The sequence below is a fragment of the Alexandromys fortis genome, unplaced genomic scaffold (assembly GCF_014885135.2).
Source record: "Alexandromys fortis isolate MF-2015 unplaced genomic scaffold, M_Fortis_MF-2015_v1.1 scaffold_149, whole genome shotgun sequence".
Taxonomy (NCBI): Eukaryota; Metazoa; Chordata; class Mammalia; order Rodentia; family Cricetidae; genus Alexandromys; species Alexandromys fortis.
In genome coordinates this window covers 3,809,575-3,832,884 of record NW_026068025.1, presented here as the reverse complement: position 1 = coordinate 3,832,884, position 23,310 = coordinate 3,809,575, and the positions used below count along the sequence as shown (strand labels likewise).

The 23,310-nt window shown below is 43.4% G+C and overlaps 1 protein-coding gene across 2 annotated transcripts; it reads left to right on the top strand.

The window, feature by feature from the left end:
- Positions 1 to 1,197: 1,197 nt before the first annotated feature.
- On the top strand, positions 1,198 to 23,093 carry Znf287 (zinc finger protein 287). Of its 2 annotated transcripts, XM_050163781.1 has the most exons (7): positions 1,198 to 2,529; positions 4,642 to 4,866; positions 6,505 to 7,104; positions 7,682 to 7,773; positions 10,030 to 10,156; positions 10,514 to 10,600; positions 19,084 to 23,093. In XM_050163781.1, exons 3-7 carry the CDS (start codon positions 6,702 to 6,704, stop codon positions 20,694 to 20,696), a joined length of 2,322 nt encoding a protein of 773 aa, XP_050019738.1. In that variant the 5' UTR covers positions 1,198 to 2,529; positions 4,642 to 4,866; positions 6,505 to 6,701; the 3' UTR covers positions 20,697 to 23,093. The 2 variants fall into 2 exon arrangements, with proteins under 2 accessions (XP_050019738.1, XP_050019736.1); XM_050163779.1 differs by lacking the exon at positions 4,642 to 4,866.
- The last annotated feature ends 217 nt before the right edge of the window (positions 23,094 to 23,310 follow it).

Here is a 23,310-nt window from a genome sequence, read left to right as displayed (position 1 = left end):
TAAAGGCACAGAAGAAGCAAAAGACTTCTGGGGTCTGTAGTCCCGTGGTCTTGCCTAAACGAGACTGGCCCCTCAGAGGATTCTCTTCTGGTGGGCTGACACCTGGAACTTCAAGTACAACTTGTTGCTCCTCCGGCGTGGCCAATAGCAACACTCCCCCTACACACACCCACACACCTGTAGGTCACGACCCACGGTAGCTGAGAACCACTGGTGTAAGCCATATAAAGAACCACAGGAATTAAACACCAAAGCAATAAATGGGCCCAAAGGTGGATTCTCAATAGAAAACATAAAAATGATTAATAATTTTTTAAAGTGTTTGACACCCTTCTCTACCAGAAAAATACAACTTTGAGATTCTATCTCACTCCAGTTAGAAGAGTTATCATCAAGAAAATGTCAACAAATGCCTTTAGGGCCGCAGGGAAAGAAGATGTCTGTGATGAGACAGTGTAATGGACTGCAGCCACTGTGGAAACCAGGGTGGAGAATTATCAAAAAAAAATAATAGAAATAGCTCTTTTCTTTTCACAAGTGCAAGGAAACAGAATTAGCTTAGATGGGGGGCTGGAGAGATGGCTCAGAGGTTAAAAGTATTGCCTCCTCTTCCAAAGGTACTGAGTTCAATTCCCAGCAACCACGTGGTGGCTCACAACCATCTATAATGGGGTCTGGTGCCCTCTTCTGGCCTGCAGGCATACACACAGAGGGAATATTGTATACATAATAAACAAATAAATCTTTTTAAAAAAAAAGAAAGAAAGAATTAGCTTAAATGTCCACCAACCTTAGTTACTGACCTGGTCTTCATTCCTTTCCTCCATTTAATGACTGGTTGGTGTTTGTTCTTGTTTCCCAAAGTCCTCCATTATAACGTTATTTGTTAACATTTATTATTCAATATCAATACCCATTATTAACATTTATTTAGTTACATGTGTGTGCCTGTGCATTATGTATGTATGTCACATGTATGCAGGAGGTCAGAAGAGGCATCAGATTCCCCGGAGTTACAGACAACTTTGAGTCATCTTGTGGGTGCTAGAAGCTGAAACCAGGTCTTCTGTAAGAACAATAAGCACTCTTAACCCCTAAGCCGTCTCTCCATCTTTGTCTTTGCCTTGTCGTGTAGCCCGTGCTAACCTTGAACTGATTGCGTACACTTGGCTGGCCTCACACAGAGACTCAGCTCTCCCCTTCTTTTGCATCTGGTTTTGATGATCCCATGAGTTTAACTGGTTTTGCTTTTTTGAGCATGAGTAGGGAAAGAAATTGATATTTTAGCATTGGGGGAGTCCACACAGAAATTCTGGAAATACAAGAAAAGGAAACCCGGTGAATGGAACAGGAAAGCAGTGGAAATACCACCAATAGATTTGGCCAAGCAGAATAAAGAATATCAAGAATGGAGGATAAAATTGACTGTATTCAAACTCAATAAGAATTTTTTTTAATGCGTATCACACTGTCCAGCAAGTCTGGGATGCAATCAAAAGACCAAACCAAAGAATGCACAGAAGAAGGAGCTGAAACACTGAAGATAGAGAATTTGTCTATTAGTTGAATCCGAGGGTCCCTGCTGTAAACATTATTTTAAGATGTGTTAGATTTTTTTTGTGCTGTAGAACATTCTTTAATGATGCAAAGATGTGTTGCATTCTTTTATGTTGCATTTGTTTAATTCTGTGAAGCTGTGTTACTTTGTCTGTCTGAAACATCTGACTGGTCTAATAAAGAGCTGAGCAGCTGATAGCTAGGCGGGAGAAAGGAAAGGCGGGGCTGCCAGGCAGAGGGAACAAATGGCAGGGAAAATCTGGGAGCCAGGTAAGATAAGCAAGAGAGAAAAAAAGGAGCGAGAAAAGAAGGGGTCAGCCACCCAACCAGACATGGAATAGGAAGAAAGGATGTGCATAAACATTGAACTTCAGGTCCCAGTGTCAGATTCTTGAGTAGACAATCAGTCATTAAGTATTTATGCACAGTACACGCTGAAAGAGCAGTGTGCATTTTCCTCCTCAACGCCTCTCCATCCCCGAGTAATAAGAAGCCGGCTTTACTCTTCAAGCGCTTTCCCAGATGCTGTTAAAGCCCCGATGTCCAAGTCATGTGGCAAGCCTGTCACTGCCCAGGGAAATTTTAAAGTTCCCGTCAAAACCTTGCAGCTTACAAGCAAGTCATGGTGATGGGTGGAGGAGGTTACCATGGAGACAGGTCCAGGGCCAGGGGCTCGGGATGGGGAGGCCCGGGTTCAGCTTCCCATTGGCTCTATGGACGCGCAGCGTTCCAGTAGCACATGCGCAGTGGCGCCGAGGCGAGGTCGCTGCGAAGCCCAGGCTCTGGGGGTTCCGGCCCGGGCCTCTGGGGACCGAGCTGGGACTGGCGCGTCCTGGCGGCTCCCGGCTCCTCCCGGAGGGGAAAGCGGTGAAGCTGAGTCCCCCGTGCAACTCCGGGTCGAGCCTGCCACGCAGGCGCCGGCCACGCCGCCGCCATTGTTGCCCGTGCTGCGTGGACGGGGCCGAGCGACAGGTACTGATGTCCCCGAGAGTGTCCACGGGGAGGCCGGGCCGGGGCGAGGCCGGGAAGGGGAGGAGGCTGGAGGCGAGGCCTGAGCATCTCCTCGGGGCATAGCTGCGGATGGGCTGGGAGTTGGAGCCCTGGACAAGTGCCTGTGGGTTCTTCTCCGCGTCAGGATACTTGCAGGGTTGGCTTTGGGGACCGTGCACTCGGTTTATACTTGAGGAGGCTCCTGAAACGGCCTCCAGTCACGGTCCGACGGGCTGGTTTTCTCGGCTCAGAGAGTAGACTATGCAAGACAGATAAATAGATCGCCTTGGCCCCACCCCCACGAGGGTGTTTGGAAACCTCCAGTTTGTCCCAGTAATCGCAGATTTGCTCTGTTGCTGAGAACATCGGGAACATCAGTGACTAAGACAGTGAAACGTTTCTTTCTGTAGGATGATTAGTTTTTAATAAGTTAGAAATTAACCATTCTGCTAATAATTCTTTGAATTATTGCCTCTGCCACCACTATCCATACACACACTTGCACCTCTGGGATGAGTATAATCTAAGTCCAAGGACAGAGGCAAGGAAGACGAGGGTGAGTCCGAGGTGTCTGTCTGTGCACTCTGCAGAGTCTGCCTCTGTGCCTGTGATGAGTAACATCGTACACCAGGAATTCTTGAGCTTATGGTCCCTTCTTTTTGTTTTTCGAGACAGGGTTTCTCTGTAGCTTTGGAGCCTGTCCTGGAACTAGCTCCTGTAGACCAGGCTGGCCTCGAACTCACAAAGATCCGCCTGTGTCTGCCTCCCGAGTGCTGGGATTAAAGGTGTGTGCCACCGCCGCCCGGCGTATGGTCCATTATGCTGGATAGTTTTAGGTCAACTTGACACAAGCTACAGTCATCTGAAAGGAGGGCCCCTCAATTGAGGAAAAGACTCCTTAAGACTGAACTGTAAGCACACCTGTGGAGCATTTTCTTTTGATTGATTGATGGGGCAGGGCCCAGCCCCATTGTGTTTGGAGCCATATGTGGGCAGGTGGTCCTGGGTTCTATAAGAAAGCAGACTAAGCAAGCCGCAGAGATCAACCCAGTAAGCAGCACCCTCCATGGCCTCGGCATCATTTCTGGCCTCCAGGTCCCTGCCCTGTTTCAATTCCTGTCCTGACTTCCTTTGACGAAAAGTGTGATGTGGAAGTGTAAGCCAAATAAACCCCTTCCTCCCGAGTTGCTTTAGCCCGTGGTGTTTCATCCCAGCAATAGTAACCCTAACTAATAAACAGGAGCTAGAAGTGGGTGTTCCAATCACAGACCTGTCCACAGACCTGTCCACATTGTTTTAGCGAGGATTGTGGAAGGACGTTGGAACTTTGAGTTTCGAGAGCTCAGTCAGCTGTTCTGTATGTAGGAGCTGAAGGTAAAGGTGTGGGGAACATGGCAGGTGATGGAGGCCTGGCTTGTGAGATTTCAGAGGGAAGCAAACTTGGGATTTTGTGTGGAGGATCTTTAGTGTCTGATTAGCTGCAACTGAATAGTCTTCTGTGATTCGGAAGAGACCGTCACTGAGGTGAAGTCTTCTGGGAAGTGTCTCCTCGGGGTCAGGCACACAGAAGCTGTGCCAGAGGCAGCCAAGGTTCTGTAAATGGCAGAGAAAGAGTCACTCAGGTGGTACTGGTTTTGATGATGTGAAGGAGTCCTGAAGAGCAGCTTAGGCTTGTCAGTGTGTGGCAGGGCCAGCATCCCTGAAGAAAGTCCAGGAGAGGCTGTCTTAGGGTTTCTCTTGCTGTGACGAAACACCATGACCAGAAAGCAAGTTGAGGAGGAAAGGGTTTATTTGGTTTACATTTCCACATCGCTTTTCATCATTGAAGGAAGTCAGGACAGGAACTCATAATGGAACAGGAACCTGGAGGCAGGAGCTGATTCAGAGGCCATGGAGGGGTGCTGCTGTCTGGCTTGCTCCCCTGGCTTGCTCTACCTGCTTTCTAATAGAACCCAGGACCACCAGCTCAGGGATGGAATGACCCACAGTGGACTGGGCCCTCCCCCATCAATCACTAGTTAAGAAAATGCCTTATAGCTGAATCTTACAAAGGTATCTTCTCAGTAGAGGTTCCCTCCTTTTGGATAACTCTAGCTTGTGTGTCAAGTTGATGTAAGAGTAGCCAGCACAGAGGCTATTGGTGAAAGGACAACCCAGTGTCAGCAGGAGACCCTAGCATTTTTGAGTACCATGGGGTGATCACCGAGATACAGCAGCAGCAGTGGAGTGAAGCCAGCGGGAGCCTAGAAGACGAGCTTTGTGTGCTGCAGAGGACAGAGTCAGAAGTGACCCAGGCCTTTTGGAGGAGCCCAGAAGAGTGTGAGTGGATTCCAGACATTGGACATTGAGTTATTTACACAATTGAAAGTTCTTTTGTGTGCGTGTTTGTTTTGTTTTGCCCTGAAACTCATTCTGTAGACCAGGCTAGCCTTGAACTCACAGATCGACCTGCCTCTGCTGCCTCCGAGTGCTGGGATTAAAGGTATGTGCCACCACCACCCAGCTGGTTTTGCTTTGGTTTGTTGTGACTGTGCTCTGGTTCTCTCCTCTTGAAATAAGAAAGTCTTTAACTTATTTTTTATTTTTAGGAGCGCACAGTTGAGAGAGACTTTGGATTTTAAAAGAAACTAAATATTTTAAAGTGTTTGGTTTTTGGAATACTTGTGGAACTTTTGAAGTTTGAAAATGTTTTATATTGTGATATTGTTGTAGAATATTATTTTAACTAGGCAAAGATTGTCACATTTATTTATTCTGTGGAATATTACTTTAACTGTAAAAGTGTGTTATTTGGTTATACTGCATTTGTTTAATGATGTAAAGATGTATTTTTTAATATTTATTTATTATGTATACAATGTTCTGTCTGTGTCTATGCCTGCAGGCCAGAAGAGGGCACCAGACCCCATTACAGATGGCTGTGAGCCACCATGTTGTTGCTGGGAATTGAACTCAGGACCTTTGGTAGAGCAGGCAATGCTCTTAACCTCTGAGCCATCTCTCCAGCCCCAAAGATGTGTGTTTAATCATGTAAAGATGTGTTACATTTGTTTTACCTTGCCTGCCTAAGTACCTGATTGATCTAATAAAAAGCCAAATGTCCAATAGCTAGGCAGAAGAGGGATAGGCTGAGCTCTGGGGCAGACAGAACAAATAGGAAAAAAGAACAAGAGAAGAAAGAAGAGAATGAGGATAAAGAGAGGGAAACCCAGGGCCAGAAGCCAGGCATCACCAGCCAGACACAAGAAGCAGTGAAAGTAACATATACAGAAAGAAAGAAAAGTAAAAAGCCCTGAGGCAAAAGGTAGGTCAAGAAACAGGTTACTTTGTTAAGAGAGCTAGCCCGAGAGGAGCCTAGCTAGACCATGCGTTCATAACTAATAAGTCTCCATGTCATGATGTGGGAGCTGGTTGGTGGCCAAAAGAAAAAGCCTAGTTCATGATATCAGATGATATCAGTATTAATGTGTGATCTTGGGGATGAACAAGAAAAGAAAGTTGTGACTTAACAGTGATGTGTTCGTGTATCAGTTGTGCTGGCTAGTTTTATGTCCACTTGACACAGCTAGAGTCATCTGAGAGGAGGGAGCCTCAATTGAGGAAATGCCTCCACTAGACCATGCTGTAGGGCATTTTCTTCATTAGTGACTGATGGGGAGGACCCAGCCCATTGTGGGTGGTGCCATCCCTGGGCTGCTGGTCCTGGGTTCTATAAGAAAACAGGCTAAGAAGGCCATGGAGAGCAAGCCTGTAATCAGCACCCCTCCATGGCCTCTGCATCAGCTCCTGCCTCCAGGTTTCTGCCCTGTTTGAGTTCCTGTCCTGACTTCCTTCCTATGATGATGAACAGTGATGTGGAAGTGTAAGCCAAATACACCCTGTCCTCCCAAGGTGCTTTTGCTTGTGGTGTTTCGTCACAGCAATGGTAACCAAACTCTGGCAATTCTTGTGTTTCAGGGTCTCCTTCGTCATTTCAAGTTCTGGACTCAGAATCTGTTATAAGCTGCTAGCTTTTCTGTGGTTCCATTCTGGCCTTGGTTGCAGCAGCCCCTGAGGGAAAAAAATTATTATGACGGTAGCATGAGTCTTCAAGCAATTGGCTCAATACTGAAAAAATAAAGGATCCTACCAGATTGGTTCTCCCGTCTATAGCAATGTTAGCCTCAAGAAAGAGGATGGCCAATTCTTCGCGCTCACAAGTCTTTCTAATGTGGAAGCCAGACAAGGTTCAAAACGGGCCCTGCAGTGTTGAGAAGCAAACACTCACTTCAAGACTCTTGCATGACACTGAGACCTGTCGACAGAATTTTAGGAATTTTCCATACCCAGATGTGGCGGGTCCTCGGAAAGCACTTAGTCAGCTCCGAGAGCTCTGCCGTCAGTGGCTGAGACCCGAGGTTCACTCCAAGGAGCAGATCCTGGAGCTGCTGGTGCTGGAGCAGTTCCTGACCATCCTGCCCGGGGAGCTCAGGGCTTGGGTAAAGTCTCAGTGCCCAGAGAACACTGAGGAAGTGGTGACTCTGGTGGAGGATTTAACGCAGATTCTAGAAGAGGAAGGTGAGAACTGAACAGAGATGGGCAGACTCCGTGGGTGGTTAGGGAAGACACGTAGCACCTCTGAGAGCAGCCCCTGCCCTAAATAAAGATCAGTGAGAATGAGCTTTAACATGAGGCCCATCCTGCATTGTGTCCTCTTCCAGAGTACGTGGGCCACTGTGACTTGTACCATTATGCTAATAAACCATCAGTTTTATGAATTGGGTTTTACAGAAATATACTTCCAAAATAGAAGTTCAAAGATCATTCACGTATTGAGACATCTCACAACTTTGTGTCAGAGATGTAGAGAGCAGGAGATATACTTAGCCTGACGGTGGAGGGCTGAATTCACATACAAGGTTCAGGGTTCAATGTAGAGAAGTATGAATTTTGTGCACGTGCTCAGTGCTGAAGCGGGCTTGTTTCTGCGGTCTGCACTGATGTGTTAGCACGGTCCTGGGCCTTTGCTCCGACTCTGAAGTGTTAATGACATTTTCAGTTGTCCTCTGCCTCCTCACGTTGAGAAAGTGTAGACATGCCTGGTAAAGTGTGTTCCAGACCATGCAAACAGACTAATCATCATTGTCTTCCCCAGCTCCTCAGAATTCTGCCCTTCCCCAAGAAATCCCAGAGGAAGACCCCAAACATGCTTTCCAGGCAGGGTGGCTCAATGACTTGGTGACCAAAGTGAGTTTGACTTTCTTTTGTGATTTTAAATTTGCTTTTTAGTGTATGAGGACATCTTGTCCTGGGCCTATAGCTGCTAAGCCCTCAAAAGCCTCATTCAGAACCTAGGCCTCAGTTTCCCTTGTAAGCACATGTGCCTCCCTTGTCCTCATCACTGTGACCTCAACCACCTTTATGGGGTAAAGGTTAAGAAGAGACTGACCCCACAGCCAATGGGATGGGGGAGGGAGGCAGTTGACTCTGACCCTACAGCCAGATGAGATCTAGAGTAAGGGAGGTTGGCTCTGCTATTAAATCTATGATTTGAGACAAGAGTCTTAACCACTCCTGGCCTAAGTTATACGGTGCCAAGAAGTAGACTTTACCTTTTGGATTGTGGGCTCTGAGTATGAGTTATCTGGTTATCCTAGACGATAGCAGTGGTTGCTGATATCTTTCTTCATCAAAAAGTAAAGGCCAAATATTCTGTGACCCGCTGTTAGAATGGTAGTCTCTTGTTCAAGCAACATTAAGAGGAGGATTTATTGGAGGGGGGTTTATATATATATATGTGTGTGTATATGTGTGTTTGTATGTAAAGCCTCTGTTACCTAGACTATGATTTTTTTATAGATGATATAAACATATTTACTTGGAAAATCAGAAAACCAAGGGGAAATGTGTTAGAAATAATAGAAACAGATGTCTATAGAAAATAGCATGCAAAAATGTAACCCATGTTATGTAAAGATCATATGATTAAAATGAAATATAAGATTTAATCAGTACCATACATGCATAAACACAAAAAGAAAACCTTAAAATAGCTAGAACTAAGTCTAGTATGGATTTTGAATTATTTTCATGTCCTTTGTCATTTTATGGGACATAAAAAAAACTTAAATAATTGCAAAGCTGTTATCTCCCTAAATTATAAACTTAGTATGATTTTTCCTTCTCAGTTTTTCAGCTGGGCAGGGTTAAGGCAGTAATGTCCTGTATGCAAGGCCAGCATGGGCTACACACTAAGACCTTGACTCAGAGTTACAACTGAGAAAAAGGAGCATGCCAGAGTAATGAAGAACCAAATGGTGCACAGCTTTAGTCCCAGCACTGGGGAACCAGAGGCAGGCGGATCTCTGTGAGTTCAAGACCAGCCTGGTCCTCAGTGAGTTCTAGGATATCCAGGGCTACATAGTGGAGACCCTGTCTTAAAACATTTTTTGATGTCCCACTGAGAAACCCTATCTTGAAAAACAAACAAACAAAAAATGTTTTGGTTGTGAACTTAGCCTTTAAATGCTGAGCCATCTCTCTCCAGCCCCCTCAAAAATAAAAAAATAAAAGAAAATTATTTAACAGGAACACAAAGTAAAGGTGTCTGCAGATGCAGCAACCCCACAGGAAGAACGAGAATGAGCTCTGCGTGTCATTGTGGAGCATGTGCATTGTTAATTACAGCCTGTTGAGTTTATTCTTCAGGCAAAACCAACCCTGTCACCCAGTTTTCATCCTTTCTTCTGGGCTCGAGAGGTGACTTGGTAGGCAAAGTGCTTGCCACACAAACATGAGGACCTGAGTTTGGGTCCCTAGAACCTACAGAAAGCTAGAAGTGGTGATGCGTAACAGAGCTCTAGTGCAAGATAGGCAGCAGAGACAGGAGAATTCCTGGGAGTTCGCAGGCCAAACAAGAGGTCCTGTCTCAGATAAGGTAGGAGGTGATGGCTGACACCTGAGATGGCCCTCTGACCGCCGCACTTCATGTCATAGGCATGTACACACACACACACACACACACACACACACACACACTGTTATTTTCTTTTCCTTCAGTGCTAGGAATGGAATCTGAGTCTAGAGTCTCCTAGACAAGGCGTCTACCACTGAGCTTCACCCAGCCCTTTTATTCTTTAAGATGGATCCATTAAGTGCATGTGCTAGTGTCTGCTGAAAACAATATATTCCACCTTATTTTTAAATGTCCCTTTAAGGACCTCTTAAGGATACTATGGAGTCAGCCACACATTGAATGAGGGTTTTCAGACCTTGGTTTGGTTGGTTGGTTGGTTGGTTGGTTGGTTGGTTGGTTGGTTGGTTGGTTGAAGACAGAATCTGACCCATGTAGTCAGGCTAGCCCAGACCTCACTGAATGCTGGTGGTACAAGTGTGGCCCACCACATCCAGCAGGATGAGACTTAAGGTTCTGTGACTTCCACCACAGACTCACACCCAGTGTCCCCGTAAATCAGCTGAGCTAAGTTATGTTTGATATTTTAGGAATCAGTGACATTCACAGATGTGGCCGTGGAGATCACCCAGGAGGACTGGGAACTGATGCGCCCCGTTCAGAAGGAACTGTATAAGACCGTGACTTTGCAGAACTATTGGAACATGGTTTCTCTAGGTAAGGTCCACGTCTTTTCTCCCAAAAGGCCTGCACAGATTGTTCCTACCCCTCCTTACTAAAATCAGGATAGGCCCCTAGAGGACCTGACTGACGACACAGTCTAGAGGTGAGAAGTCTCCTTCAGGCACAGAAATGGTCATATTCTACTGTTCTCCAAAAGAAAGGCTTGCTGGGTGGGGCGGTGTGCACCACAGTGCACAGCTGTCCAGTGTTGCACTGGGCGCTCTCACACCTCGTTCTCCTGTTAGGTCATATCCATGAGCCACTGTCTCCTCACGGAAGCCCGAGTAGCAGTCAGGTCCTGAGGGCACAGCTCCTCATCTCAGGATAAACTCCTTCTGTTCTCCTAACCAGGACTGACTGTCTACAGGCCAACTGTGATTCCCATCTTAGAAGAGCCGTGGATGGTGATAAAGGAAATTGTAGAAGGCCCTAACCCAGGTGAGGAGAAAAGCCGGCTCATGATTTTACACTCAAGAATCTGTGTCCTCGGTGTATTGATACTCAGTTCATATGCATAGCAAGATGACTGCAGAAGCATCCAGCTGGTCCAAAACTCAGAGCTGTTGGTGCCACTGCCTTATGGGAAGTCTTCAGGAAGTTTCTGAGCATCATTAATGCCTTTGCCAGTGTCTGCACATTTTATCCTCAAAGATCCCAGATCCCACCCATCTCTAGGGCTTCACTGTGCCATTCCCCATCCCTCGACATATAAGTGTGTTAGTAGTCAGGGCTCTCTAAGGAACAGAACTGACTGAATGAAATAGATTTATATGGGAGGTGTGTGTGTATATACATGTTTGTTTATTTATTTCTTTGAGTGTAATTTAAATGCTATGATCTAAGTAGTCCCACAATGGCTGTCTCCCAATAATAATGCCAAGAATTGCCTAGCAGTGGTAGCACATGCTTTAATCCCAGCACTTGGGAAGCAGAAGCAGGTGGATCTCTGTGAGTTCGAGGCCAGCCTGGTCCAGAAAGTGAGTTTTAGGACATCCTCCGTTACACGGAGGAAACCCTGTCTCAAAAATTTTTTGAGTCCATGACACCGGATGTCTCAGCAGTCCCAGTATGGTGTGGAGTTCCAGAGAATCCCTAGCGTGTCTGCAGTCTGCACTGGGCTCCTGGGGAATTTGGTCCAGATACCAGTGAAGGAATGCCTCAGCAACTGGATAGGTGAATTTGTCAATGACACCTATCCACTAGGCCAAAGCAAAATCTTCCTTCTTCTCTGCCCTTTTATGTGGGCTGCCACCAGAAGGTGTGACTCAGGTCTAGGTGGGTCTTCTCACCTCAAGTGATCCAATCAAGAAAATCCCTCCCGGGAGTGCCTGGCCACTCAGGTTATAGCTGATTCTAGATGTAGTCAAGTTAATGACAAAGATCAACCATCATAAGCAAGTATAGACAGCCACAAAAAGTGTGTATTTCAGACTCCCATGGTATTTTGGGGTTTTTTTTACTCTATTTACCAACGAACCCTCTTGTCTATGTGTAGGCAAAGTGTCTCGCCTGCACACAGCCCTCTGTCCTTCTGACTAGCAGCCCCTGTCTGTTGAATATGCCTGAGATCCACTGTTATATAGAAATCTGGAAGATAAGTCTGTCTACACCTCCAAGACAAAACCTGGGTTTTTAAGTAATTGCTAATATTTCAAAATAAGATTCTAGTTTGATCCTAGATACACTTGTCTCTGACATTGTGTTTGTTTACAGGGGAGGGTTTTTTTTTCATATAAAGTCAGGATAAAAATCTTGTCAAGGACTGGGCATATAACTCAGTGAGGAGCACCTCCCAGCATGCACAGGGCCCTGGGCTTGATCCCCAGCAGTAAAAAAGAATAAAAAGGATTGTATTGATTTTGTTAAGCTCATTTTACAGTATAAAAGATATCTTATTGATATTACAATCTTGTTTTTTCATGTGATATCGTATCCTGAAAACCATCTACCAGTAATGGTATAACCAAACCAAACACCAGTAATCCCAGCACTCAAGAGTCTAAGCAAGAGAGTGGCAAGTTCAGAGCCACCCCTGATGAACAGGGAGGCCCTTTCTCAAAAAGCCTTCTTTAAAAGCACTCAGTAATTATGGAAAGATCTGTTTCATTCTTTTTAGTTTTCCACTTCAATCCCTCCATTCTTATCTCCTTAACAGTAACTTGATTTTGAAAGACTTCCAACCTGTAGAAAGATGGAAGCTTGATACATGGAACATAGATTGCTTTTCATCTTGAGCCATGATTTATTATTGCTTATTTGAATGTCACAACGATGTGCCTTTTAAATATGTTCTCCCAGTTCAGAGTCTCATCCTCCTCCTGCTATCTCCCGTCTTTAGTCTCTTCCTATGTAAAAACTGTCCCAGCCTCTTTTCTCTTATTGGCTGATCCAGGCTGTCCCCTTTTCTGTTTGTTTGTTTGTTTGACTTACAAAGGAGCAGGCTCCCTTGTGCTTTCACACAAACTTGGTTTTGATCAGTCTAGTCTCGTACTCCTGCCTCTCCTTTCTCCACCGTGCCCCACCGTCCACCCTCGGTGCTCCCCCTTCCCTTTCACAGCTCCTGTGTTCTCCCCACCTCAGGGATCCCATTCCATCTTCCTGGCCATTGCTCACATTTATATGTGATGCGTGTTTAACAACAGGAATCTCAGAGACCAGGGAAATGTCTCTACATTTTCCACACAAGCCCGGTGACCTGAGGTTGATCTTTGGAACCCACATAAAATAGAAGATAACACAAAATTGTCCTCTGACCTCCACACACATGGCTGTGGCACATGTACCCATATACATATACCATGCATACACTGTTCTGGAATTTGCTTTGTAGACCAGGCTGGTCTTGAACTCACAGAGATCCACCAGCCTCAGCCTCCCAGGTATTGGATTACAGGTGTGCGCCACCACCATCCGGCTTTATTTTCTAGTTAAATGAAAAGGAAAGCATTATAGGAACTAGGAGCCAAATATGAGAGAAAACTCTATCAGAAGTCTATGTCCTCCTGAGTCGGGGTTACCTCCCTAAATTCACAGAATTCCACTGTACCACATCATCCTCGTCATTACCCATCCGTCAGCGAGCATCTAGGCTGACTCCAGTTCCTTGCTGGTGCAGTAAGAGCAGTGAGCACAGACAAGCAGGTCCTTTGAGTGCTCAGGAATGCCAAGCTGTGACATAACAGATCTTTTTTTTCCTTTTTTTAAGTTTTTCATAATGATATTTTTAAGGGTCTAAAATAGTCTTGTTTACAGAGTGATCCTGATTTCCCTGCTTCCTCATGAATAGATCCAAGTTAAACTGTTTGTTATTTCTTTGACCATTTGTCTGTTTGTGACAGGGTCTCACTGTGTAGTTCTGCCTGACCTTAACTCACATCTCTCTGCCCCTGCCTCCCAAGTGCTGGAGTTAAGAGTACCAGCACATCCGGCCTCAGAGTAAACATTTTGCTCCTAGTTTTTCAAAGGCAATGGACTTTCCATGTGTTTTCTTCAGCCACACAATGCTGATCACTGTTGTCCCTGGCGATGGTCAGTTTGCTAAGGCGGTGTCTCCCGGGTCTCTACTTTAAGAGGGTGTGCTTGTCCCTGTAATCGTTTGTGCAGTTTGCTCTCTGAGGCCACGTGGCTGTTGCATCCCTTGTGTTGTGCTGTTTGTACAAGAGTGAGCTCCTAATGGTCATTCTTAGACATGATGAGTCGCATTCTCCTGTAGACTCTACCTCTTTCTTCCTATCGTGGTTTTATGTATGAACCAGTATTGACTAAACAATTTTTAATTCAAATTTTTAATACCATTATTAGTCTGTTAATTCTTGGATGTTGACATTGTTGTTAGCTTATTTTGTTTTTATCTGGCTATTCAGTTGTTCCTTCAGACCCACTAGTTTCTGAGTGTGCCCTTGCTCCTGGCACAGAGCAATTTCTCTATGCTCATCTTGTGCTTACCACAGACTGGACGTCTCCCACACCCCGGCTCATACTAATGTATAACAGCTCTTGAAGTCAAGATCTACACAGTGAGTTTTCCCAGGACTCTAAGTGCCATTGCTTCCATGCCTGGTTAATGGGTAGCAAGAGGAAATATGTAAATAGGTAGCTTTCTAGATTTGTTCTGTTTTTGTTTTTCAAGACAGGGTCTCTCTGTATAGTCCTGGATGTCCTGGAACTCACTCTGTAAGCCTGGCTGGCCTCCACCTCAGGGATCCTCCTGCCTCTGCCTCCTGAGTGCTAGAATTAAAAGTATGAGTTCATACTGAGGAGTCTAATTCCAATCCAAACCATGCATATTCTCACCCGCTTTGTGTCTTGTCTTATTCAGAATATAAGCTGGCTCAGGCAGCACCACTCACGGTCACTTCCTGTTCTGTTTCCACGGATGCTTTAGTTATTATACATCAGCGCTGCTATCAGTGATGAGTAGGAAGCTTACAGTTTCACTGAAGTCTTTTTATTTTGTCCTTATGTTATATCCACTAAGAATACACTCTCTCTTGTTTTTTATATTTCGATATATAAAAATCACTAACTTAGTTCAGAAATTAGGACTGCATAAAAAGATATAAACTCTGATGCTTTCTGTTCGCTTAAGATAACTATTTGTTTGAGTTCTCTTTCCTGTTTCTTTTTATAAAAGATAAATTAACATATTTTCTGTTCTATATATATACATATATATAAAGAACATTTTGTAATACTCGTTATCATTACTATTACTATTGTTATTATTATTTAAGTCACCAACTTGAATATCCATAATATAGCATTAACAGTTACTTAAACAATAATGACAAAATTCTATGTGCTTTCACTTTTTTTAAAAGGTTCATTGTTCAGTATATATTTTAAGGATTACTACTGGAAATCTAATTCTTTTCCATAACCACAGCATTTAATTGGTAGGATTTTTGTCAGTTTAATTGGCACATGGGAGAAATCATATGGAGTAACGAACTAAAGCCTCAGCTGGCGTCATGCTGGTCTCTGGGAGATGCCACCAGTCTGGGACCATTTGAATGAACTTCATAGCATGGGGGATTTGAGGCCATTTAGGAGCTTGGGTTAGTCTATAAAGTGAAGAAGGGGCCATTTGCAGTTATGTGTGAGAGCTTTCACTAAGCACAAAGACTGGGAAAGAAACCAAGTTCTTTTACATTTTCGTTTCTGGCTGGCCCTTGGTGCTAATCTCCTCTGCAAAGGGATCCTGTCGGCTCCTTCCAGCTGGGCCCAGTTTTGTCTTAGGCTTGGACTGCTGACACTCTCAAAGTGGCTGTTTAAACTCCTGGGCTGTCTGGGTAGACATCTCAAGTAGATTACCTCAGCTCTGGCTATCCTCCTGCCTCCTGCTTTTACCTATGTTTTGGCTGATGCTGAGGAGTTTGCTGTCTTGCCAGCTCAGAGATGAGTAGGTAGTTCAGCCTTTGATTAACATATCTCATTGATTCTACAAGAAGAGAGCCGGGTGTGATGTCACATCCCTTTAATCCAAACACTTGTGTGGCAGAGGCGGGCAGCAGAGTTTGTAAATTCAAGGCCAGTCTGAATTAGCTAGTTCACGTAGCTAGTTCAGGCCAGCCAGGGCTACACAGAGAGATCTGTCTACAATAAACAAATAAAGGAAACTGAAACATGGGTCTCTTGTCACTTTTAGTGTTGGTCTTTGGTGGCCATTACTGTCTTGTAACTTTTTTTGGTTTGATTTAGTTTTGGTTTTATTTACTTTTTTTTTTCTTTATTTTTTGGTTTTTCGAGACATGGTTTCTCAGTGTAGCCTTGGCTGTCCTAGAAATTAGCTCTATACACAAGCTGACCTTGAACTCACTGAGATCTGCTTGCCTCTGCCTCCTAAATTCTGGGATTAAAGTTGTGTGTTCAGCTCAGACCTTCTTTATTTGTATGAATATTTTGCTTACATGTGTGTATGTGTACTGTGTGTTTCTGATATCTGTGCAGGTCAGAAGAGGGCATCAGATCCCCTGGACCAAGAGTTAAGGGTGGTTGTGAGCCATCATGTGGGTGCTGAGAATCTGAGCAAGGGCAACAATTGCTCGTAACTGCTGAGCCACTTATAGTTCGTATTTGTACAGGACCTAGCCTGAGGCTCAATTCAGACCACACTATCTCTGCTGTGGCTTCTGTTTCTACCTGAATCAACACTGATTCCTTTTTTGAAAATATTAAACCACTTCTAGGCCTTATTAGCCAACAGATATCACCTGTAAGCAACCATTTTGGATAGATAGATACATACACATACTTACACTTTGATTCATGGACTCAGTTCCTGAATTTCTAATAAACTGATTTTCTTAAATGTACGTTTATTATAATAGTACCAGTGGGCTTTTGCTTTAAGCTTGTTGATTATAATTTGTGGTGTAATTCAGTGGTAGCACACTTATCTAGAATGTATGAGGGCCTGGGTTCAGTCGGGGTGTGTGTGTGTGTGTGTGTGTGTGTGTGTCCACGTGTGCACACACACGTGCTGAGTACTTCCTTTCTATACATATATAGATACTGTGACCTAACTACACAGAAGTTAAACTGAACTGCTAGGACCAGCTCGTTCTTCTTATCAGTGTACCTAATTGTTGAATCCAGCCGTTTCGTTCTTCTGGATCAGGATAATGGCCTGATTTGAAAGTTGTCTTTTAAATTTTTTCCTCTATTAAATACACACACACACACACACACACACACACACACACACACACACACATACTTCTAGCACTAAACAGCAGTAAAAGTAGAAAATTAGGAAAAGCAAACTACTATTTCTCCCTCCCCCTCACGGTGGCCCTTTCTCATTTGTCATTATCCCTAGACAGGCTCCACTGTCAGCTGTGATTTTGTATTTGAATAGATGTAATAAAAATGGTTTGTAAATTCATGAGTGTGAGGAAGCAGATTATATATGTGGCTTCTCCCTCAGCGATTGCCAGGACCCCATCCCTCAGACTATCAACATTTCCGTGTGTCGTTCATGTGGCATGTCTTTACAGAGATAAACCGGACTCCCTCCATCCCTCCAGATGCTGTTTCCCACCAGCCTTTGTTCCCGTGGTGTGCGGGCACAGCTTTTCCTAGGTGTGCCTAGACCTCCCTCCTCCTGCCGTCGCAGTTTCCACTCGAGCCCTGCTCACTGATGCAACATTTTCATTTTCATTGGCCACATTCTGACCTATTGAAGTGACCGGCTGGTAAAGTTACTATACCTTGAGCTGCATTTAGTTTCTGAACCATCCAGTACCTTTTCTTCATCATCATATTATATAACTAAGACAAGTTACATATTTCCCCACTTGGTTTCATAGAGGTGTAACAAGTTTGCTTTCAATCGTGGATTGGAAACCTAGCAGCAGCTATTGATAAATGCATACTTGAGTGCCCTGAAACCAGATTTTGGGTTAGAGGTTTTTGTTTGTATTTTGTATAGAGAAATTATCATTACAAGTTATTGTTATTTTTCTAAGTTCATTTGACTAGCCACCAAATTCAAAGTCCTGGGCCATTTTCTGAAGGAAATGTAAGGAAGATAAAAGCTATTTCCAGAATTTATATCTAAGTTGAAAATATAAGTTGTCAAAAGTGACACAAAGTTGTGAAAATGTAAGTCACACAAAGTAAAGTAAGTGTGTAAGGCCTTAGGTTCTGTCATTGTATTAAGTTGAACCACATTGAGATTGCTGAAATTCAGCCCTTTGACCTTTGAGGAAGACAGCTGACCCTTTCCTTCATCTCCTCTGTATTTAGATTGTAGGAAGAATGCTGTGAGGGGAACAAGGTGAACTACAAACATCTCCTTCAGTAGGTAGGAGCAGACAGTCTGGAATTAGCATAGTGCTGACAGACTGTGAACATAGCTTTGAACTTAAATTAAGTATCATATATACAAGATAGAGAAAGGTAAAAGATGGATCATTGGGTGCTAAATACCAGAGGAGGTATTCTGAACTCTTTTGGGGGTCCTTTTAGTCTTCAGGCTGCTTGTCCTCCCACTTCCACTTTGCTGTGGAAAGAAAGAGCCTTCTGTGTTTGCTAAAACAAATCATTCAGCCTCACTGCCAACGCCTCTTAAATAAATTTAGGACAGGACCCAATAATTTCAACTCATTTTCAGGTGACAGGGAAGCTTTCACGGCTAGTCCAGAGACATTGGATTCAGGAACCATTGTTTAAGACTGCTGGATAATTGAGAGTAGAAAGCACTCCAGGAACTATTTTGAGACTATTATATGAGCCGGACTTGGTAGCACACACCTTTAATTTAATCCCAGCACTCGGGAGGCTGAGACAGGTGGATTTCTGAGTTTTAAGACCAACCTAGCCTACGTGTTGAATTACAAGACTGCCAGAGTACACAGAGAAACCCTGTCTCCAAAAACCTAAATAAATAAGTGAATGAATGAATGAATGAATGATGGGACATTGTATGGTTGGTAGCCTAGCATAGTGGCACACACCTATAATCCCAGCACTCAGAAGTTAGAGGCAGGTGGATCTCTGTGAGTTCAAAGGCAGCCTGCTCTAAATAGGGAGTTCCAGAATAGCCAGAACTACATAGACCATGTCTCAAAAAGAAAACAAAAACAAAATCTATTATAATTTGGGCCTGTGCCTATAGATTGGAAGGGAAAATAATAAAGCATCACGCCTATTTTCTGAGATCACTATGTAATTTACCATGTATCCTGGTTTCTTTAACACTGTCACCTGCCTCCTCTGTGCACTTGGTACCATGCTGACTATAAGAAGCCTCCCGTTTTCAGTGATTTATCGCCTTTTCTAAGCACTCATTTTCCCTTTCTAAACTTTAAGGACCATAAAACGAAGTTATCAGAACTGTAATCTTCAGATATTTTTATTTGTATATATTTTGTTTCCTTTCTTTAAAGAGTGTAAGAATCTTACTTTTTTTATTTCAGAATGGGAAACAAAAGCCGAAGCACATATTCCATTAAAGGATCCTCCTAAATTCAAACAGGATGGAACCCAGACCATCAAATTGGAAGAAGTCTATGACTGTGATGACAGATTAGAGAGGCAATCAGTGTATGACTTCAGGAAGATTCACCTGGATGAAAGAGACTTCAGTTTGAAGTCAGAACGTTCAGAAGAAGACCCTACAGAAGACTATCTTAGTAAATACGATATATATAAAAATAACTTTGAAAAGCACACAAACCTGATTGTACAGTTTGATACCCAATCAGATAATAAAACTTCTCTGTATGATGAAAGCAAGCCAACATTCACTACTGTCTCATCTGGTGTTGTGCATGGGAAAATACTTCCTGGAGATAAGCCTTATTCGTGTAATGTCTGTGGAAAAAAATTTAGGAAATACCCATCCCTCCTGGCACACCGAAATAGCCATGCCAAAGAGAATTCGTATGAATGTGAAGAATGTGGGAAAGAGTTTAAGCACATCTCTTCCCTCATTGCACATCAGAGAATGCATACTGGAGAAAAACCTTATGAATGTCACCAGTGTGGCAAAGCCTTCAGCCAGCGGGCACACCTCACTATACACCAGAGAATCCATACTGGAGAAAAGCCCTACAAGTGTGATGAATGCGGAAAAGACTTTAGTCAGCGTGCACATCTTACCATACATCAAAGGACGCACACTGGTGAGAAACCATATAAATGTCTGGAATGCAGTAAAACCTTTAGTCATAGTTCATCGTTGATTAATCACCAGAGAATTCACACTGGAGAAAAACCTTACATATGCAATGAGTGTGGGAAAACGTTCAGTCAGAGTACACACCTCCTCCAACACCAAAAAATCCATACTGGGAAAAAACCATACAAGTGCAATGAGTGTTGGAAGGTGTTTAGTCAGAGCACTTACCTGATTCGACATCAGAGGATTCATTCTGGGGAGAAATGCTATAAATGCAATGAGTGTGGAAAGGCTTTTGCTCATTCCTCAACTCTCATACAACACCAAACTATCCACACTGGCGAGAAGTCCTATATCTGTAAGGTGTGTGGGAAAGCCTTCAGCCAGAGTGCAAATCTTACTCAGCACCATAGAACACACACTGGAGAGAAGCCGTATAAATGTAGCGTGTGCGGGAAAGCCTTCAGCCAGAGCGTGCACCTTACTCAGCACCAGAGGATCCACAATGGAGAAAAGCCCTTTAAATGTAACGTATGTGGGAAAGCGTACAGACAAGGTGCAAATCTTACTCAGCATCAAAGGATTCATACTGGAGAGAAACCCTATAAGTGTCATCAGTGTGGGAAAGCTTTTATTTATTCTTCATCGCTTAATCAACACCGAAGAACTCACACTGGAGAGAGACCCTATAAATGTAATCACTGTAACAAAGATTTTAGCCAGAGAACTTGCCTTATTCAACACCAGAGAATTCACACCGGAGAGAAGCCCTATGTGTGCCGAATATGTGGGAAATCCTTCACCCAGAGTACCAATCTTATTCAGCATCAACGTGTTCATACGGGTGTCAGGCACCGCAGCAGGTGCCAGATACCACAACTAATGGATATGACTTTGTTTAAGCTTTAAAACTTGATTGCTTAAGTTTCATTTCGTGTGCTGTGTCAGACTATTCAAGAGAAAGCTGAAGTGCAATATGCTGATGCCACAGTATCAGGAGTCCCAGAATTAGCAAAGTGGCTCTCGTCCATTTAGATTTTAGTGTGAAACCTGAATATCCATCAACTGCTTAGCTGTTGTATCACTTGAATTCATTCCAGAAATACTATGAAAGGATATTTTAAAATCTGTGACTCATCAACTCTTAGTATGTGTCAAGTATGTTTTATTGAGGCCTTATGACTATAACCTGGGCAAGTGTCCGTCCAAGTAGACCTCACACTAGAGAGTAATCCTGACATTATAGGAAAGAAGACAGATGTTCTGGAGCCTCGGCTTCATCCTAGCTTTGAAGCCTTAAAATAAGTAAAAGGTCCATCCCATTTTTTGGCTTCTTTTCCCATTACAACTAGAGGATGAGACCCGAAAGGATCTCCAAAGATTTCTCCATGACCACTGCTAACTGCACGTCCTCCAGGAAGAGGGGCAGTCTGACAAGGTAGAGGATCAGTGCATCCTTGACACGAACAAACTCAAACAGGCACAGATTAAACACCCCCAAGTTTAAATCATCTTTAGCACAACCAGATTCCTGGATTCTTAGTTTCGCTTGGTTTTTGACAGCCAGCATCCCCCTGAAGAAAACAATGACAGGTTTACCATTCCCATTTTTTTTCCAGCAAGCTTTTAAATTGAGAAGTTTCTCCGTGGCTCTTAATGTAGCTAAGCCATTTCTTTCATTGAAATACATTTCCTGAGGGCCTTCTGTGCTCAAGACAAACTTTGAACCTTTTCCATTAACAAAGATCTTTAGAGTAAAGAAAAGGGAAGGACATGCTCCTAACTACTTTGCCACGGAACAAGCATAATCCTACCTAAGTAAGTTGCCAATGCTACCCATAAGCCAAGTTGAGTGAGCAATGAACATAGCTTTACAAATAACGTGAGACTAAGTGATAGAAAAGGCTCCAGTCCAGTGCAGAGGTGGCGAGGGAAAACCAGGCTGTAAAGGAGCGAGGAAGGGAATTATGTAAGCAGCTGTGTGACATGAAATATAACTGGACCCCTTTACCTAAGGAAATAACAGTGGTAAAAGAAAAATTAGCCTGTTTATAGGAAGCTAAAAAGGAAATTATTTTCAGCAAAAACTGGAATCCTAGTACTCCTTCACACATAGAAGTAATTAAAATAGAAATTACATTTAATGTGTTAGGAAAATATTTCATTGGGAAAAGCCTTGGTGCAGAAACTATCATTAATCAGTAATCACTGAACAATAACTGAGATCATGGGTCTTAAAAAGATTGGCAGGAATCGGTTTTTTAAGTTGCTGTTGTATTTACTGCCCGTAGCATCACACTGTGAAATGTAGAGCAGGGCTCCAGTTTGCTCGTTCTTGTTCCTCCAGTGCCTTGCATAGGATCAGTGTGCATTGGCTGAATTGATGGGTAAATTGTGTGAATTAGAGTTGAGTGGTAAAGTAGAACCACAGACGTGAAGGGAAATTGGCGAGACTGAAAAACAACTGTGTCCCTGCATCACGTGGTTAACAAATACCATTGACTGTGTAATAACAGCTTAAGAATGGAGCATCGGAAGCTGTGGGACATCATTGCCCAATGAAAGTTTCCTTAGCTAAATGAGAAGAAACAAATTCTGGTACCATAAATAACCTCAGCTTATATTGACAACACAGCATCAACTAGACACCACAGGAGGGGTTGAAGAAAGGTTGAGGTGCTGGCATCCTGAGGCTCTCTTTGTGGGAGTGGGTTTTATGTTTGTTTTTGTTGGTTTTGGTTTTTTGTTTGTTGGTTGGTTGGTTGGTTGGGTTTTTTGTTTTGTTTTTTTTGATACAGGATTTCACTGTGTAGCCCTGGCTGTCCTGGAACTCGCCCTATAGACCAAGATGCCTCTCTGCCTCCCTAGTGCTGGGATTAAAGGTGTGTCCCCACCAGCTGCCTTCACCACCGCCACCACCCAGCTGTGTTCTTAATGAAACTGTCACTTTCTCCTTTCCTGACATTAGTTATCCTTGACTTCATAGTATTCATAAAATACTGGTTTAAAAATACTTAGATTATGCTCATTCTGCAGTTCTGTTAAGAATAGCGACTGTGTTTTCTAGATGGGTCTTGATGTTGCTTCATGCCTTGCATAAAGCTTCTTTCTGCTGGGATGAAGATGGTGTGGTGCAGGCCCTGGGCGCTGCTTTGTGTTTCCTGCCTTCATGTGTTTCTGTAAATAACCTAAAGTCTTCCACTGCCACACAGAGGCAAGTAAGGCTTCTATAAAAAAAAAAATAGATAATAGTACAGAATCCTGTCTTTATGTGTGTTTCCCTCACTTTAAAGTTGTCTGGCCCATGAGTAATTCAACAGATTTTAACAAGTATTTCCCACAACTTTTTATGAGGAACATTGCTAAATATGTAAAAAAAAATTAACTGTACCAACCACCTATATCTTAAAGTTAATATTTTGCCATACTGAAAAGTAACTTAAAGACATTTCACCTCTAAATACATCTCATAAAAACAAGTCACGTAACTATATAACCTCATAGAAAACGGACAGTCCTTTCT